A 12,453-nucleotide genomic window follows, 5' to 3' on the forward strand; every position below is an offset into this window, starting at 1 on the left:
GCGGAGGAGCGATGCTCGAGAGATTCCGCTGGGCGTATCCGAGTGTGGGAAGAGATGTGTGCGATGTGCATCGAAGTAGAAATGGAAGAGGAGGGTGTGCCGAAAAGGGGCCAAGAGGGCCGGGTGCGTGGGTCAGCACAGCGAGAGCAAAGCGCGATGAGATAGAGACCGCGCCGCTTCACTGGTAGCAATGTTCACCGTGGAGTGTTTTCTGCCGCTTCATGCTGACTTTGGGAAGGGCGCCAATATGGCCGGGGCGTAGCACGTGCGAGCGAGCCGTCGCCGCCGCCCGTGTTGCGTGGCGCTGTGCGCGTTCAGGGGGTGTGATTGCAGAGTAAGCAAGAATAGTCACGGCTGACCGGGACATCACAATGCCCAACACCCAGAGCACCACCGGGCGAACAGTAGCCAAGCAATAGAAACAAGAACCACACCACAGGAGGCCCCCCTGCGTTCGTCCGTACAGCTTCTCACGTGAGGAATAATAGACGGAAACGCCAAAGGGGCGGCGCCATGACCCTCAGAACGTGTCTGCCTATCTCCGTGCCACTCCTCGGCCTCCTCCCCCGCCGTGGCGACATATGTCCGAAATAATATTTGTAATCACAGAAGCACACGCGCAAACGGACAGCAGGGGAGCGCCTCTTAGGCGTGAAGAGGACTATTAGAATAGAAACGTCGACGTTCGTGTGTTTGTGCGTGCGCAAGAGGCGGCAGTGTTAAGGAGAATCAAGGAAACACACGCAAGCGGCATCGCTTTTTCATTGCTTAGACCAGCAAGAGTGCATAGGCAGCGGCACTCGAAGTGAAACATACATCAGCACATAGGAGGTAATGAACTGAAGCGTCAATTGAGCCGCTCCTTGTGCACCAGCGCTCGCACTTGTTGAGACAGCGCCACGCTATTCGGAGCGTTACTCGCACATGTCAGGGGGACTGAACTTCACCTCTTTAAAGGCACGGAGCTGCAGGCGTTTGGAGGCAAGCCAGGACCGTGTGTTGCGCCACCCCAGCACTACTACGCCGTCCTCGGCCGCGGTGTACACGTCAGAGCCCTCTGCCAGCGCTTCCGAGGTGACCGTGAACGAGTTCAGCTTCTTCAGTTCCACCTTGGTCCATTCTATTCGTGCCACAGCCGACTCAGGGACAAAGAAGGTGGCAAAGATGATGTCACGACCGCCTCCCGCCACGGCGAATTCCCAGACAACCACTTCGGAGGCCTTCACTGGAAACACTCGCGTGCACTCATGCCCCGCAGCCAAGGTCACATCCTCCGTGCGCGTCTCACCACTGCCGAGCGCTATGGCGTCCGCAGGTGCGTCCTTCCTCGCCGTCCGCCGCGGATGCTGCGGGTCGTAGCCGCTCAGGCACTCGCCGCCGTCGCCCGCGCAGTGGCAGTCGCCTCCGAGGAAGTGTGGAATGTGCTTCCGATCGATCATCGTTTCCAGCGTCGCCAGAGTATCGTGCGGGCCCACAAAGAGGACCTTCTTCTGGAAGGCGGCCGGCATGACGCCGCGCACGAGGCAAAAGGCGTAGCGGGCGAGGCTGGGCGAGTTGACGTAGACGACGCGGTGGACTTGGTCGGGATAGTACTTGAAGAAATCTTTAGCAATAGCGCAAAGCAATTCAATCACCGGCCTCCACAGCATTTTCAGCGCAAGTCCCTTCATGTCGAACACCATGGTTACAGCACCCTGGGCCAACTCCGCCGCAGCTGGCGCTTTGCCGGTGGGCTTCGACGCCGATGCCCGCCGCGATGGCTGCGCCTCACGCTGGACGGCCTGGTAAAGCACGAGGGACTCCATCACACCGAGAACATGCAGCATATATTCCCACAGGACGTCCACGTGTGACTTGCCAACGTAAGACATTTGCCTCAGCTGTCGCATGAGCTCAACTTCATCGAAGCTGTTCACCATTGCGTATATGACCGGCCGACCCCCCTTGTCCCAGTAATGAATCCCACAGGCGAGTGCCTGCGACATCCCAGCGAATATGCGGTCGATGCGCTGACCGGTTTCACGCGGACTCTGACCCAGCACCTCGCATAAGTCATTGACCGACCACCCGCGCATCGAAACGGCAGGGGGGAGGAAGCATTGCTCATCGAGGCGGTTCGCCGCGCGAAACTTCACCACGTCGTGCATCATGGCAAACGCCCTCTGCACATCCCACTCTCGTGACACGAGAAAGCAGCTGCAATAGGACCATATCGGGCTGCGCTCCAGGTGCTCCTGAGCGGCACTGCCCTTCCTGTCTTCCTCTTCTGAAGCTGTCCTCTCGGCGGGCGGCATCAGCCGCAAGTGTATCTGCAGCTGCGCTGGCAGAGGTTTATAGTGCTCCTTCATGAGGCGTATGAGAGCTTTGATCTTGTCAACTTGCTCTTTGGTGGCCTCGACTGTGCCTGACACCGCCGGCGTCGCCTCGTCGAGGGCATCTTTTGCGAAGGACGCCATTTCCGTCCCTGCCTACAGCGGGAACTGCGGCTCCTTCGCGTTGGCGGTGACGACGCCGTGGAGGCCGCGTGGCGGTGTATGCAGAGGCTGTATGGGGCAGACGAGTGCGCCTTTCGCTGGGGCGTTCCCCGACGCCAAAGGGCGAGGAGGTGGTGCGGAGAGGGAGTCGTTCGACGGGGGGGCGACGACGGGAGAGTGGCAGAGGGGTATGGGAGGTCGTCTGCATGTGTGGCTGCGGTGGACGGGCGCCGGCTGCCGTTTCACACAAGACCGCAGCGAGGCGGAAAAGCAGAGAAACAGGCAAAGGCGCCTACCCGCAGTGTACGGCCTCGCAAAACCACCCGGCACATCAGACGGCACAAACGGTGGGCTGCCAACGAAAACACGACGATGCCCCGAGCAGTGCTTGGCATTGTGCCGGGTGGGGCCCATGCGCGAATTGTATGGACGCCGGCCACTCAGGGGCAGGAGCGAGGCCACCGGAGCAAGCGAGGGTGCATCATGCACAACGGGCACAAGACAATCCTCCCCTAAACGCACATGCACAGCCTGTCTGCACCGCTGTGCTCGCTTCCTCTGCACATGCGCCTTTCCTGAGATTGGGAGGGACGTCGTCACCAGAGCGTGTTCTTCCGGTAAAAACCGCACCACCGCGTTTCTGCGCAGCTCAAGCGGCACGGCGATGAGGTATCCACTGCACATGTGTCCAAAACAGACAGACACACACGTGCCTACTGGAGTCATGAGCGGCACGACATGATATAAGCGAGCACAAAGGCAAAAAAAAAGGTGGCAGAAACGAAGCGCACGCAACGACACGGGGAAAAGAAAGGCGGTGTGGAAGACGGCCGAGGCAGGAGACGAGGGTGGGGCACGAGTAGAGACGCGTGCAGTCATGCAGCCATCATGCCCACACAAGAAAAGGCCCTGCACGCCACCGCAAGCATCATGCGTACTCACAGAATACAGTATGCAAAAGAGAGCCGTTGTGGGAAACGGGTTCTCTTTTCCCTCCCCAAGCGCCCCTTTTCCACGCCCAACACGCCCGCCCATGTGTATGCGCCGCCTGCCGTCGAGTTGCGCCATGCTCATGGCAGCTGTCCCGCGTCTGCCCCCCACCCGGACTGCTGCACGGGATGCCGCACATGTCGCACTCTCCGAGGGCGGATGGGTGCGCGTCACTCGCGCTCCTCTCTCCCACGGATGCCTCGCTCGGACGCAACGCATCGCGCCAGCTGTGCCACAACAGGCGGGGAGGGGGCCGTCACGAGCCCGCGGCGGCACGGTGCCCCGCCGACAGACGCGCGCCTGCGCACAGAGGACTTTCCCGCTTGCCGCTCTGCGAGAGGGGCAGCGGCAGGCGGCAAATGGGGAGAGGCCGCCCATGCAGTGCGAGGCAGGTGCGCCTCGAGCGGCGCGTGACTTCCGCGCGGCCTATGGGGCACAGCGCCAGCCCAGACCTGTCTGCCGACGCCCGGAGTCCGCTGCGGCACCCCGAGGGCGGTCTTCAGGCTCGCGACCTCCGCCCTCCTTCACACAGACAGGGAGAGGGCGAGACAGGGGAACCCTGAGATTACGAAGGCGTTGAGAAATGCGGCGCCTCGTCATTGGGGGCTGCGAGTACGCACCCACGCAACAACAAAGAAAGAAAGGGATGGGGGCGCCGAAGGCCAAGTAATAGACGAGACGTCAACGGATGAGGTGAGTGCAGCGAAACTGAGCAGAAGCACCCCCGCTGACAGATAAACAAGCAAAAAGGAAAAAAGGCACGAAAAGGACCGCTGAGGGATGTGCCTGTGTACGGGGAGGGTGCGGATGGCGCTGTGCGGAGTCGCACACGCGTCAGACACGCCTGTAGAGGAGCTCGACAGAGGTAAGTACGTGCTAAGAAGAGCGCGGGCCTGCGGCCCGCTCCCTTTTGGTCTGGCGAGATTCAGCAGCTTAGTCTGTGTCGGAGACAGCGGCCGCCTGCTTAAACACGTTCATCTGCAGGCGCTTCGTCGTAAACCACGACTTCTTATTATCCCACACAATGACAAGCAGCCCGTCATCGCTGGCCGTGTACTTGTCCGAGGCCTCTGACGGCCGACTCCTGGAGACAATGTACGACTCCAGCTTACCCGTGTGCAACTTCGATGTGTCCATGTCCCGCGCCTCCTTCTCTGGCACAAAATAGGTGGTGAAGGCGACGTCGTGCCCTTTAGCGGAGACGAATTCCCAGACGACCGACTCCGCCTTCTTCAGCGAGAAGGCGCGCCTCAGCTCTTGCCCCGCCTTCAGAGTGATATCTTCGGTCGCTACACCCTCCTCGTCCATCGGACTGTCGCTCTGAATGCTGCTGGTCTCTGTGTCTTTCGCCGCTCTTTTGTGGTGGGGGTCATAGCCAGAAATGCAGCCGCCCTCGCAGCGACAGAGGCCGCCGAGGTAGTTGGGCACGAACTGGGCATCTATGAGGCCCTTCATCATGGCCGGGGTGTCGGCAACGTTGGCGATGCGCACCTTTCGTTGCACTCCTGGCGGCAGTGCGCTACGCACGATCTTGTAGGCAAATACCACCATGGCGGGCGAGTTCACCAGGAGGATCTGGTGCACGCACTGGGGGTAGTACTGAAAGAGCGTTCGAAGCGTTTGCATGAAGAGATCCAAGGCCGGCTTCCACAGCATCTTGTAGCTGAGCCCGCTGAGGTCAATGACAATCGTGGCGGATCGAATAAGTCCATCGCCCGCGTCTACTTTCAGCTTGCCAGCCGCGTACTGCATCTGCTGGTAGAAGAGAAGATACTCTTGCACGCCGATGAGGTGCTGCACCAGGTCCCACATGACAGACTGTGGTGTCTGGCCAACGTTGGCGAGCTGCTTCAGCTTCTGGAGCAGCCCCGGCTGGTCGACGCTGCCAAGGTTTAGGTACGCTACAGGCTGCCCATGCTTATCCCAGTAGTGAAGGCCGAAGGTGAAGTGCTGTCTGATACTCGCGCTGAGGCGGTCCAGCCGCTGGTTCGTCGGCCGAACCGGCTTATTCAAGGCAGTTCGCACCTCCTCTTGGTCCCACCCCCGGCAGCACACAGCGCTCGGCAGTTCGGCGCGCGAGTCCAGCTCGTTTTTCTCGCGATAGCTGACACACGTCTGCATCATCTCGAACGCCTTCTGCCGATTCCACTCACGGGAGATGAGGAAGCAATAACAGAAGTTGCGGATGGGGGAGGAGGGCGTGCTGCTGGCGACTTTACCAGTTGCCTTGTCCACTATCTCAGGGGTGTACCACGCCAGAGCGAGTAGAAGCGGTGGCAGAGGGTCATACTTCGATGTCATGAGCTCGATCAACTCTGTCACCGCATTTTCCTGCTCCGCTGTCAGCGGAGGGTAGCGACAGTTAGTCTTCGACGCACTCCCATCACTCATCATGAGAGGAGAAAGAATTCTTTGCAGAGAAGTAAACTTACTAAAGCAGAGGTGTGTGTGTGTATAAGTGTATGTCCTGAAATACCGCTGCGTGGCGCAAGCAGATGAATCGCGGGTAGAGGAGCCGAGGGATGGCGGCTAGCAATGATGGTGGGAGGAGAGGAAGAGTGAGGGGAAGGGAGAGGAGATGAATGGGAAGCGAACGTGTTGGCGAGAGCGCGTAGAGATGCACACGCCACACACCAACACAATGCGGGTTTCGAGTACCCAACGGTGTGTCTCTCTCACGCGCTGCATGAAAGCGAGAAACCAAGGAGCTGACGGATCGCTCAGGCGCATCTGCGCATGTCCGTGTGTGAGTGTGGTCGTCTCACACTGCGGCCCCTTTTTCTGCTCGGTTTGCTCGCATGCCCATGCGTGTGGGTCGCGTCTTCGGTGTGGTGGGGGTGTGGGGGTGGGGCGTCTGTTCACATGACCACGCGGCTCCCATCTATGGAAGGAGAGACGACGCATTTTCTCGTACGTGCGGGCACACACACACACACGTGTGGAGGTCATATATATATATGTATATGCCTCCCCGCATAGTGCACATGCATGCCTGTCCGCCATTTGGGGAGGGGAGGGGAAGGGGTGGAAGAGCAGCCGATCGGATTCGACGGGCGGCTCCTACTCGAAGAGGAGCGTAAAAAATATGAGCACGCACACACACACATACACACAGACGTACGCAAAGGAATACAAAGCGCAAACAGAGAGGATACGCCGAGGCGACGGCGAGGAAGGAGGACAGAGGGTCGGCAGAGGACAAACAGAGGGAGGAAGCGATAGGGCCGCTTGCGTTCGATGGGCCTCTGGTGCCTCTCCGGCGAATACGACGAGAGGCCACCGCAGACGCGGTACAATCTACAGCACCACCATGACCTCCTCCCTCTCTCTCTTTGGGGGGTGTCGCCGAATCTCCTTCCCTGTGACCATTCTCGCTGAGCGTTGAAGCCTTTCGTTCGTTCCCCTGTGAACGTTTGCGCTGTCACGTGCTTCACAGAAGAGCGGCACGCCAATAACTCATGATGCGGAGTTGTGGCTTCGCTGTCTCTCCCGTGACCGAAAACGACCGCCAGGCGAACATAATTCGTTACGCATTGCGCATGGAATTGAAAAAAAAGGGTGCCTGCCGCTTGAAGAGCTGTGTCCGATGGCGCATTGCTGTCGTTCAGGGATGCGTCATTCTGCAGGGCAGGACCATCACGCCCTACGCTGTCAACGCCTACTCGCTCGGGTCCTCACAGAGATGCGGCTAGGAGACCGCGTGCGGCTCCCCATTGGCGCCCATCCGCTTCCTCCACGTCCATGCCCTGCACCCGCACACGAGGAACAAAGCGGGTGGCAGAGACAGTATCGTGCCGGATCCGCCACAGAAAGTTCTACACCACGGACTCGCTTTGGCGCAAGGCAAAGACGTTGGTGTCTGCGGCGCCCATCCGTAGCGAGGTACCCTCCATGAAGACCCCTCCGTCCAACGGGCGCTACTCCGTAGCGCTTAGCATGCCGTCCTCGTCCACCGTCACTGAGTCCCTCGCGGGGCGGTCTGGGCTGTAGGAGCGCACGCAGTTGCCCTGACAGTGGCATGATCCGCCGTAAAAGTCCGGCACGTACTGCTCCTCGATGTGCTCCTTCAGCAGCGCCGGAGAATCGGCCGGACTGGCCATGCGGATCTTCGCTTGCACCCTGGCAGGGAGCACTTTGCGAAAAGTGCCATACACAAACCGCACCATCGCGGGCGCATTCGTCACCAAAACATGATGCACGCACGCGGGGTAGTGGCGGAAGAGCTCCCTGAGACAGGCAAAAAGGAGGTCGATCGCCGGTTTCCACATCATCTTGTACGTGAGCCCTTTCAGGTCTACAACGATCGTGGTGGCGCGGATGAGGCCTTCAGAGGCGTCCGCCCTGAGCTGACCCCCATCGTACTGCTGCTGCTGATAATATGCAAGCCACTCACCCGAGCCCAGCAGGTGCTGCAGCACTTCCCACATGACGCTGTCCGTCGACTGGCCCGCCTTCGCGGTCTGCTTCAGCTCCTTCAGCAGGTTCTCTTCGTCGACACTGCCTAACATGAGGTAACACACCGGCTGCCCGTACCTGTCCCAGTAGTGAAGGCCACAGGGAAAGTATGGATCGATCCTGGCGATGATCTGATCGACGCGCTGATCGTCCGCTCGCAGCTCCTTGCCCAGCGCACGCGCCACCTCTGTCTGATCCCATCCGCGGATCGATATTGCCGATGGCAGCTCACTGCGCTCGTCAAGGTGAAACTGTAGGCGGTACGCTATGTTCTGCCTCATGGCGCCAAACGCCTTCTGCACATTCCACTCGCGAGAGGTGAGAGCCCAGTAGCAGTAGTTGCGCGTCGTGTTGTGCGGCGTCGGTGCGTCCTCTGGCGTCGGCGAGTAGCGCAGCAAGATCTGCAGCTGATGTGGAAGCGGGTCACAGTTCTGCTTCATGAGATGAGCAAGTTGAGACACCTTCTGATCCCTTTCCGGCGTCAAATCTGCGTATCGGCGGCGCTGCGATGCGGAGGCAGCGGCAGACATGACGGCCCCAAGGAGCTCGATTCAGGTGACGCTACTGAGGGAAAAAAAAGAAGACGGTGTGGGAGGGAGGGGGGGAGATGGCTGTACGCCGGCCACACACGGGTAGCGGAAAGGGCGCCTGCCCTTTGGGAGAGATGTGGGAAAAGTAGCTGCTGTGCCCGCCCGAAACAAATCAGCGACGAAACAAAAGAAGAAACGATGACTTTCTCAGAGAAAAAGTGGCACGCGACTCGGTGAGCCGCTGCCGTCGAAGAGACGCCGAAGTGATGGACAACAAGCAGTTTTAGTGGCGGTGTGTGTGTGTGTGTTTGGGGGTGGTGGTGGTGGAAGGGCTTGTTCTATCCCCTCAACAGCTTCAGCAGCCTTTGTCTTCCTGCGTGTGGCGCTGCGCGTCTTCAGTGAAGCGTGAGTGGTAAGATACCGCAGTTATGAGAGGCAGCAAGGGAGTGAGAGAAGAGGGAAGGAGAGGGCCCGCTGAAGGGAGAAACCTCACATGTGCGCAAATGATCTTCACGGCGAGACTGCGCGCACTGACCTGAGCGGACGGTCAGGTGCCCCTGCCAGTGCGAAGCTTTCACGACGGAGAAGAGCCACCGCCGGAGAGAGCGATGCCGCGTATCAGCTGCTGGGGACTCGCCGCGCATCACCGATGGCGTATCATACAGCAGCGTGTGCGCACAAGTACCGTCACAGTCTCGCCCCTCCGCTGTAAAGCCATTCTTTTGAGAAGGGAGACATCCAAGGGGTGTCCGGTGGGCAACGCCCTTTACGGGGCGAGGGGGGCGGGCAAGAGCGAGGGCGCGCTAAGCCGGGCAAAAAAGAAGAGATCCGCAATGAGGACAAAAGCGACCCGAACAGAGGCGATGGCCGAATGCCGGCGTACACGTCATCCGAGAAGGAACGAAAGAGTCGGGCGAAGCGCACGCACACAGACAGACACGCGCACACCGAGAGGTAGAAAAGAAGACGAGAGGTGAGACAGGCGCTGCAGGGCAGGAGAAGAGGAGAGAGAGGGGGGGCAGAGGTGCCGATCGAGACGGGAAAAAAGATGGGCAGAAACACAAACAAGCAAAAAGGCCCAGCACAGACGCCTTTACGATGCACGGCGCGCGTGAGGTGGGCAAGCGTGGCAGCACACGCGCACACACACTTTTTGCCAGCAGCTCATCTGCTTTTGTGGCGACCCCCCTCTCTTTGTCTCTCTATCCAGAAGAGCTGGTGAAGGACGCGCTTCACACTACGATATCAAGTAGATTTTGCGGGTCCTGTAAGCGTAGATGGGAAAGATGAGCCCGACAACGCCGATGAAGGCGATCACGCCTACAATACCCCAGAACGGTGTTGTGCCCTCCACGTTCATGAAAGGCACCGGGCAATTCATGCCCCAATGTGAGGCGACAATATTCAGTGGCAGCATCACAAGCAAAACATACTGGCAGACCAGCGCAAAGTAGTCGGCCCGTTCACTGGTGCGTGAGTTCGTGAAGTTCACCTTTGAGGTGTAAATTAGTGTGGTGCTCCCGAGCACTGTCCGCGCCACCTCGAGGTGGCGCAGAACGCTCACGAGACTCTTGTGAAGGGCGTGGAGGGACGGAGGCGCCGCCATCGACTCCGGTGGTGAGGCCATGCCCCACACAAGACGCTGTGCTTTGTGGCAGCTGCTTGACCTATCCGGCGAAGCAGTCCTTTGCAGGCCTTTCATGTTGAGGTCATCAGTGGTCTTGCGGTTGCTTCCCAAGTCGCTCATCAGCTCTTCTCGAGCGTTGGCTCGCGGCGATTCGACGTGGATGACGCTCACAGGGTCGCTTCTGCCTCCCCCTGTCGCTGAACTGCGGGTCCCACTTCTGCGGTGTTCTTCGACGATCCCAAGAGCAGGACCGCGCGCCGCCCACACCTCTGCCTTGGGCGACTGTACAAAGCGCGCCACTGTATGCATTGTTGGCCGGTCGAGCGCCTCCAGCAGAGAAGCCTTCTGAAAAAGAAGCCGTCTGTGAAGCGCCAGGTGACGGCGAAGCAGCAGTGCACGGCGCAGGGCGTCCGCCTGATCGCTCTCACAGTCGAGGTCGATGAGGGGCAGCATGGAGTCGATGGCGTCCACCTCACCCAAAACCCTGGCTGTATTCGGAAGGTAGGCGTAGCACACAGAAGACAGCAGCAGCGACAGAAAAATGGGCGTAGACAGCAGCGGACCTGCTGGGGCATCGACCCATAGACCCGAGAGCTCGCCCGAGGCAGAGCAGGAGCGTGCGTTGGAGGAGACGGCGGCGCTCCTGCTCAGCTGCGCCATGTGCTGCATCCGGCTGAGCACGGAGGTCTGCAACTGCTCCCACAACTTTACGCACTGCACCTCTGCGCAGTAGTCCTCGTCCGCACTCAAAGCATCGCCGGATCCGCCTTCGGCTTGCGCGTTTTTGCCATGCGCGTGTGCTGAGCGTCGCCAGCGCCGCCGAGCCTCCGCTGCCGCGGCGCGGCGGTTGGTGCTCGTGAGCCCCAGCGTGCTGGCGGGACACCATGTGACGCACCCGGTGGGGAGGCATACAACGTAGGTAGACGTGATGAGCGGCGTCGTGGCGGGCTCCTGGCTGTGCAGCGGCAGTTGCGCGACCTGGCGTATCGAAGCAGTTGGCATGTGAGCGGCTGCTCCGTTGGTAGCCGCAGCCGCGGCGGGAAAGCCGAGAACACTGCGCCCGAAGCCCTCCGGCCACTCCAAGTCGTTCAGGGGCTCGTTTCTGTACTTTGTAACCGACGGAGCTCGCGGGAGAAGCGCGCTCGCCCACACCTCCTCGCTCAGCGCCGTCGCCGACAGCGGCATCGATGACAGCAGCGTAGCCAGCTCCAGTGCTACGTAGTGCGCGGACCCGTCAGCGCCGGCCGGCGGTGCGCGCTTCACAGTCGCCTCCCGCTCCCGCCTCCACTCCACACGCTCTTCGGGGTAGTGGTCGCTGTCGCACTCACCCATCACCGCCTCAGCGTCCCCTGGCGCCTGCAGTGGCTCCACCTGCAGCACGCGGTCGGCCGGGTAGCTGAGACCGACCACCTCCTCCTCGTACACGTCGTCCAGCGCGGTGCGGTTGGGCTGCGGGTGTGCCTGCCGCTCCTTGCACACCGCCGTGAAGCTGTGCGCTGTCGACGCCTGCAGCCCGAGCGCATCCCAAAGCGCGCTCATGGGTGCGTCGCCGCTGTCGACGCCGCGCAGTGCCCCCCGCTCGCGCCGCCGCTGGCGTGGCGGTGGCACGCCGTGCAGGTCGAGCCAGAAGAAGTCGGCGCCGTTGTTGCTGTCGCCTGTGCACAGCTGCTCCTGCTCCAGCAGTCTCAACGTGCTGCGCACCGTGTCGCAACACTGAGCCACCGCCACACACTCACCACCGTGCCCGCCGCGGCCAATCTTCGCCAGTCGCGCGTGGAAAGCAAATTTCTCGCCACCGGCGCTTGGCGAGGGGATGCTGCGCCGACCGGAGCTGGAGCTGCTCGAGGAGTCACGGGTGGACGCGTGAGGGGGGCGGCTGCGTCTCTCACCGCCAGGGTCGTTGCGCTCGGCGCGGCCGGGAAAAGCGGTGCTGCTGTCGGAGCTTGCGCTGCTACTGCTGCTGCGCAAGCGTGACTGGCGGCTGAGAGGCCCGCGACCGCGGCCTGTTGCCTGCGTGTTGCTGAGGTAGTGGAAGCTGTCAGGGAGGTTCACGGAGAGGCGCTCCCGAACCATCGACTCACTGATGGGAGGGACAGGCTGCTCGCGGTCGCGGTTCTGCTGCGAGAAGATGGAGCTCTCCTGTCGCGCGCATGGGATATGAACTGCGGACGCCATGGCGAACAACTGAGCGCGGTGAGAAGGGTTGTCAACGAAGAGGAGGTTAGAGCTGCAGCGGAATGGCCTGCTATACGGGAAGGGGCCGGGCTGCGAGGCTGTTAAGGGTTAGTGGAGGACGGGAAGACGGAAGCGAGACGCTGCGCATGGATAGACGGCTGCATTAACGAGATTAAGAGAGAGAACACCATAAAGCGCTTAG

At 60.7% G+C, this 12,453-nt stretch overlaps 4 protein-coding genes across 4 annotated transcripts; all 4 read right to left on the reverse strand.

Annotated features, from left to right (window-relative positions):
* Positions 1–914: 914 nt before the first annotated feature.
* LSCM1_01509 (uncharacterized protein) lies at positions 915–2,456 on the reverse strand (the record flags this gene model as incomplete). The annotated part of the gene is made up of 1 exon (XM_067319116.1): positions 915–2,456. One exon carries the CDS (start codon positions 2,454–2,456, stop codon positions 915–917), a length of 1,542 nt encoding a protein of 513 aa, XP_067176395.1.
* A 1,941-nt stretch (positions 2,457–4,397) lies between these two features.
* Positions 4,398–5,858, reverse strand: LSCM1_01510 (uncharacterized protein; the record flags this gene model as incomplete). The annotated part of the gene is made up of 1 exon (XM_067319117.1): positions 4,398–5,858. One exon carries the CDS (start codon positions 5,856–5,858, stop codon positions 4,398–4,400), a length of 1,461 nt encoding a protein of 486 aa, XP_067176396.1.
* A 1,523-nt stretch (positions 5,859–7,381) lies between these two features.
* Positions 7,382–8,449, reverse strand: LSCM1_01511 (uncharacterized protein; the record flags this gene model as incomplete). The annotated part of the gene is made up of 1 exon (XM_067319118.1): positions 7,382–8,449. The coding sequence occupies one exon, from the start codon at positions 8,447–8,449 to the stop codon at positions 7,382–7,384; it is 1,068 nt and encodes a 355-aa protein (XP_067176397.1).
* A 1,237-nt stretch (positions 8,450–9,686) lies between these two features.
* On the reverse strand, positions 9,687–12,251 carry LSCM1_01512 (uncharacterized protein; the record flags this gene model as incomplete). The annotated part of the gene is made up of 1 exon (XM_067319119.1): positions 9,687–12,251. The coding sequence occupies one exon, from the start codon at positions 12,249–12,251 to the stop codon at positions 9,687–9,689; it is 2,565 nt and encodes an 854-aa protein (XP_067176398.1).
* Positions 12,252–12,453: the final 202 nt, after the last annotated feature.

Source organism: Leishmania martiniquensis, chromosome 31 (assembly GCF_017916325.1).
Source record: "Leishmania martiniquensis isolate LSCM1 chromosome 31, whole genome shotgun sequence".
NCBI classification, from domain to species: domain Eukaryota; phylum Euglenozoa; class Kinetoplastea; order Trypanosomatida; family Trypanosomatidae; genus Leishmania; species Leishmania martiniquensis.